This window comes from Pieris brassicae, chromosome 12 (genome assembly GCF_905147105.1).
Source record: "Pieris brassicae chromosome 12, ilPieBrab1.1, whole genome shotgun sequence".
NCBI lineage: Eukaryota > Metazoa > Arthropoda > Insecta > Lepidoptera > Pieridae > Pieris > Pieris brassicae.
In genome coordinates this window covers 6,106,871-6,112,846 of record NC_059676.1, presented here as the reverse complement: position 1 = coordinate 6,112,846, position 5,976 = coordinate 6,106,871, and the positions used below count along the sequence as shown (strand labels likewise).

Below are 5,976 nucleotides of genomic sequence, written 5' to 3'. Positions count from 1 at the left end.
GATATGGAACGAATTATTCATTTTTTAATTAATATAGCGGAATAAACGAACCTCTGTGAAAGTATTCTTAGGTCAAAAATCTTTATAGCTAATAAGACCCAAGACCTCACCACCAAACATAAATTTTTCCTACATATGATTAAACACACCTTATGACGAATAGGAAAAGTTTAACGAAATACTTTTCATTTGATTTCGATAAATATTATTAACAAACCTGTAAATTTAATTCAATGTGCAATATCTGCCGCGCATTACCACTATGTTGAACCAGCTGCCCACTGAAGTATTTTCGAACCAATTCGACATAGGGTCCTTCGAGAAAAGATTCCAATTCTTAAAGTCTTACGTGTCTGTTGAAATATTTGTGAAAGTTCAACAAGTGTTTAAACAAATAAAAATTACAAATTTTCCATTCAAACTATTTCTGTCGGAATATATTTGCTGTCTTTTTAGTAATAAAAAAATATCACTTGGTTATTCATAGCCTTCAGAAATTTGTGTATCATAGATGTAGTATGAAGTTTGATCTCTTTGGTGTGTAAACAAATTGTATTAAGTTTTGACATAAAAATATGTAGTGAGTAGTTGTACCACAAAGAATGGTTCGGAGGCTGTTGATACATAATTTTATATATTTTTATTATTACTGCGTAGGTTAAGACAATTTAAGGTGTATTTGATTATGTTTATTAATAAAATATATGTTATTACTAACATTTTATATTAAAATAATGAGCCCCTAGTACCCACTACCGCGTTTCTATGTATTCTTAGCATTATAGGCACACAATTGTTAGTCGTAAGATTAAGTAGGAAATTAGTATGGAAACAATAAGATACTATTAAAATAGTTAACAATACTATTAAAATTTTAAACGCAAAAAACAAAAAACTTAAAAGATAATTAAAGATTACTATGAATAGGTAAAATCAAATTAATTAATTAATTGTGTTCTTCTGTCCTCGGGCGGCAGCATCACTTAACATCAGGTGAGCCTCCTGCCCGCCTGCCTCCTGTAACAAAAAACAAAGTCAACTACGCAACCATTTATTAAACACCAGGTATATTTGTAACAACGCGGGCGACAAAATATTTAATTTGATTTTACCTATTCATAGTAATCTTTAATTATCTTTTAAGTTTTTTGTTTTTTGCGTTTAAAATTTTAATAGTATTGTTAACTATTTTAATAGTATTGTTAACTATTTTAATAGTATCTTATTGTTTCCATACTAATTTCCTACTTAATCTTACGACTAACAATTGTGTGCCTATAATGCTAAGAATACATAGAAACACGGTAGTGGGTACTAGGGGCTCATTATTTTAATATAAAATGTTAGTAATAACATATATTTTATTAATAAACATAATCAAATACACCTTAAATTGTCTTAACCTACGCAGTAATAATAAAAATATATAAAATTATGTATCAACAGCCTCCGAACCATTCGTTGTGGTACAACTACTCACTACATATTTTTATGTCATAACTTAATACAATTTGTTTACACACCAAAGAGATCAAACTTCATACTACATCTATGATACACAAATTTCTGAAGGCTATGAATAACCAAGTGATATTTTTTTATTACTAAAAAGACAGGAAATATATTCCGACAGAAATAGTTTGAATGGAAAATTTGTAATTTTTATTTGTTTAAACACTTGTTGAACTTTCACAAATATTTCAAATATTTAGCCAAATCAGTCCAGCGGTTTTCGAGTTTGAGCAAACAAACCGACAGCAATTCATGTTTATACAAAGAGTAAATTTTTAGTTTAAGCATTTTTTTATATAAAACTGTCCTAATATAAAATACCTATTAACAGCATCTTAAACTCTGAAATATAATTTACCAAATAACAACGAACGTATTTCGTATTAGTAGGTAGGTATTTCAGATAAGCATTGTCGGCCTTCAACAACAACAAACATAATATCAAAATTAAAAACTTAGTTTTATCAATATCCGCAAAAAAGAAATTAATTTCAATGAATCTACCGGAAGGCGAATTAATTAAAAACAAATGAAACTAGTAATAATAGAAATACCTATATGTATAATTAATTTCACATTCATTCAGCTTTTGAAGGATATCTAGAATGTTCTTCTAATTACTATCCATTAATGGGTAAAATACAGGATAAACGGTATGTTGGTAGAAGGAAGAAATCATGGCTTCGCAACATTAGGAAGTGGACATTTATTGCGACTGCCGAAGAGTTGCTGCATCTGGCACAGGACAAGACACGCTCAAGAGTCTGACGGCCAACCTCCAGTAATAGAAGAAGAATGTAATATTATTGTTGTTATGTATAATTAGGTATTAAATCATTAATTTATCATTGTAAGTCGCCTTTCCGTACATTGTTCAAGTAGTGGCCTAAAATGAAGTCAACGTTCCGTATTTCAAAATCCAAAACATTTTTGATATAATTAGTCAGTCTCGATTGTAATTTAAATAATTTCCTAAACCACACAAATGACGGAAGACGACAACTTAAATTATATATACCTAACCAAAAACTATTCTACTTATGATAAATCCAAAGATGGATACATACCATGGAGATATATGATACATACAAAAAAAGTTCAAACATTAACATTATTAGATTTGTAATCTATAATAAATATTAAATAGCTTTGTAATATATACATAATTACGTTGTGAAGTGTGATGGTGTGAAAGGGATGTATGTGAGGGTGCATATGTGGGTCATGATGAAGGTTATTTAGCGTTAGTGGTCGTTGAGTTTTGCATAATTGGTGTTAATGTGAGGAACGTGAAACAAAGCAGGATAAAGAGTTTTGTTTCTGATATATTCTCTGTATAATATCTTGGTAAAAAGCACATAAAAATCAGTTGAATAAAAAGATCCTTGCTTTGACGACTTTTTGTAAATTGTAGAGATTAAATGTATAAAATTACGGACCACTTTTTTACTGAAAAAGAAGCTTATCTAACCTTAAACAATTTATTTTAATCTTTAAATTCTCCTTTGATTCAATTACTGTAAGTAAATCTTGGTAAAAGGGTCCTTTTAATAAGTTTTATTGTCATTAGCTTCGGTCATAAAGGTTTGAACAGTACCTACCTAGATCGTAAGCTGCGGTATAAATCAAAATTAAAATATTTATGATTGTGAAATAATAGATATGTTATTAAAACTATTATATTATGATTACATTACATTATTTCAAGAATATTGTAAACTCTAAATTCGTGTTTACTTAAATTGACATAGTTGCTTCTAATCTAAATTGCATGTATTCACGCCGTTATATATAAAACGCAACTTTCCAAGTTCTAGAATCTGTTGCATTTTGCAACGGATAAAAAAGGCTTTTACAAATAGTTCTTATATATCTAATTTCCTAATCTCTTACGATATGTATTCGGCCTTATTCATTCCTAGTTCTTCATTCACTCTTGTAGACTTTAAGCATACGTTCGGAACCTACATTCCGTATACCTAATTTTTGAAACACGATATGTATTGCACAAGTTATTGAAAAGTAATATTAACAACATAGAGATCTAAAAATAACCAACCCGGTTGTAGGCCTATGTTCTAACCACATGAGAGTTCATTAACTTTTGGGTGAAGCATTCGATGTTACTGTAATTAAATATCTATTCTTTGCCCTCTAGGCAATAGTAATAGACTTGACTCAAGGAATTGGATTTTTATTATTATTACCAAAGTTACATTATCTATGGAACTGATTATAATTTATCAATTGGTTTACTTGGATTTTTTCAATATGTAACAGAAGTGTGTAATAAGTTAGTTCTTGTATTCTTTTAGGTATTTCTTTTGATCGACAACAAAAAATGTTTATTGTTATTTGGGACGAATGAAACGTAAATTAGGTTCATAATCTTTGTTTATTATACTCACTTAAAACTATTTATTAAATAAATATACATTACTTTGGAATATTTACAATAGACGAAGCGGAATGCTACGATAACAATACATAATATTGCAGAGATTACCTTAAAACTAATTCCACTGGTGCATTACAATCTAGATCACAGATAATCAACACTAACGTGTTCAGCCTCTTGAGATTTCAGTTATTGTCGCGTTAACACTGTCACCGGTTTGTAGATGTGGGGTGTTAGTGGATGGTGCGAAGGTGAAGGCAGCTCAGGGCTGGAAGCACCTGAGTTGCTGGGCGAATGTTGCATGATAGGTGGTGATGGAGGCAGCAGCGGGGACGTTTGCGACATCATTTGAGGGTTCAAGGAGCTCTGGAGTAGCGGCGACTGGCCCAAGAACGGACCCGACGGCACGCGCTCATACATCGCTGGAGAATAAGGTAAGCCTGAGTAGTTCTCAGTTCTAAAAGCCGGGTGCATGGCGCTAGGAGTCACTGGCGGAGTCTTCATTTGCATAGGGGCGTATCGCTGGTACAGCAATTGCGAGTACAAACCGACCAACTGAGAGTATGTGGTCGGCGGATAACCTCCAGGTAACGGGCCACCAGGGAATAAAGGCCGCTTAAAACAAGCAAGACGTGATCTGCCGTTCAAGGCTGAGCGCCGACGGAGCTTGCCAGTTGTACCACCAATAAAAACATCTTCGGCGGACGCATCCAACATCCAGTAATTCCCTTTACCAGGGTCATCGTAATGTCGCGGCACTTTAACAAAACACTTGTTCAAACTTAGGTTGTGTCTGATGGAGTTCTGCCAGCCCTGCCTGTTCTCTCTGTAGTAGGGAAAGTTGGTCATTATGTACTCGTAGATTCCATTTAATGTGAGACGTTTCTCGGGACTGTTCCGTATTGCCATCATTATTAATGCATTGTAGCTGTATGCAGGTTTTTCATGTTTCTTGTCCTTCTTCTCGTCGTCTTTAGGCTTGGTGCAGTCAACGGGCTCGGTGCCCGTAACATCCAGCTCTGAATCGCTCAAATCCGCTTCAGATGGGGTGGTATTTGATGTAGTAGGAGATGGCGGTGGTTTGGAGCCCGCATGATTCATTAAAATCGCGTTAATACTAAAATCTCCTTCGAACTTCACCATGTTGTTTATTCACTTGTAGCACTTTAGATAGCGACTCGCGCGTGCGTGCACACTGCGAGCAACGAACGAACTGACGTGCGCGGAGGCGGGCGTAGCTATTTATAGAGCGTGCGTCTCAGTCCGCCTCGGCAGCTTTGAGAGGCTGCGTCCACCAATCGCGGAGAGAGCTTTTCGATACATAGGGAACCGCCCCTCGCCGCAATGCCCGCTCCCCGCTTCTCCGCATCCCTGTATCCCCCCCTAAACACGAGCAGCATATCGCATTAGACGCCACACATTCGAAGCGCCCCTTTATATTATATTGAACATTTCTAAACAATTACTTTGTAAAAATTAAGTAAAACTTACTCTGATAGTGTTTCGTTCGTGGATATTTTTATCGTAAATCTTGATAAAATGGTTACGTACACATTCATAATACGATTTAGATAATAAATAAACTTTGACTAGATATAGGTTGGTGAAACTCCTCATAACATTTATATCATGACATTGGCAAAAATGGTAGTAAATATGCCGTGATAAAACATTGATAACAATAGTTATAAGTTGTTATTTTCATTGAAATTTCAAATCAAAAGGGTGTTAGGTTAGTCATTATGCACTTAGTCCACGTAACTTGTTTTTATTTCCATTACTTCGTGTTCCGCAATATGGACGCCTTTTGGGTAAAGGCCTCCTCCTGAACTTTTCAATCTGTTATTTGCTTTCTCCATACATTTCGCCCCAAAAATCTTAAACATGTTGGCCTATCGCTTTTGATTTGTAATTTTTACAGGTATGGAATTAATGTGGCCTTATATTATTCACCTAGACTATTGGACTGTGTTATTGTATAAATGTAGATAACATAATACTCATATAAATTGAAAAACCAAAGTGAACTTTAAATGAAGCAATTTGTTTTAATAAAAAGAAATAAA

General features: G+C 33.8%; 1 protein-coding gene across 1 annotated transcript; it reads right to left on the bottom strand.

Annotated features, from left to right (window-relative positions):
• Positions 1 to 3,919: 3,919 nt before the first annotated feature.
• On the bottom strand, positions 3,920 to 5,108 carry LOC123717227 (fork head domain transcription factor slp2-like). Its single transcript, XM_045673116.1, has one exon. It carries the CDS (start codon positions 5,051 to 5,053, stop codon positions 4,100 to 4,102), a length of 954 nt encoding a protein of 317 aa, XP_045529072.1. The 5' UTR covers positions 5,054 to 5,108; the 3' UTR covers positions 3,920 to 4,099.
• Positions 5,109 to 5,976: the final 868 nt, after the last annotated feature.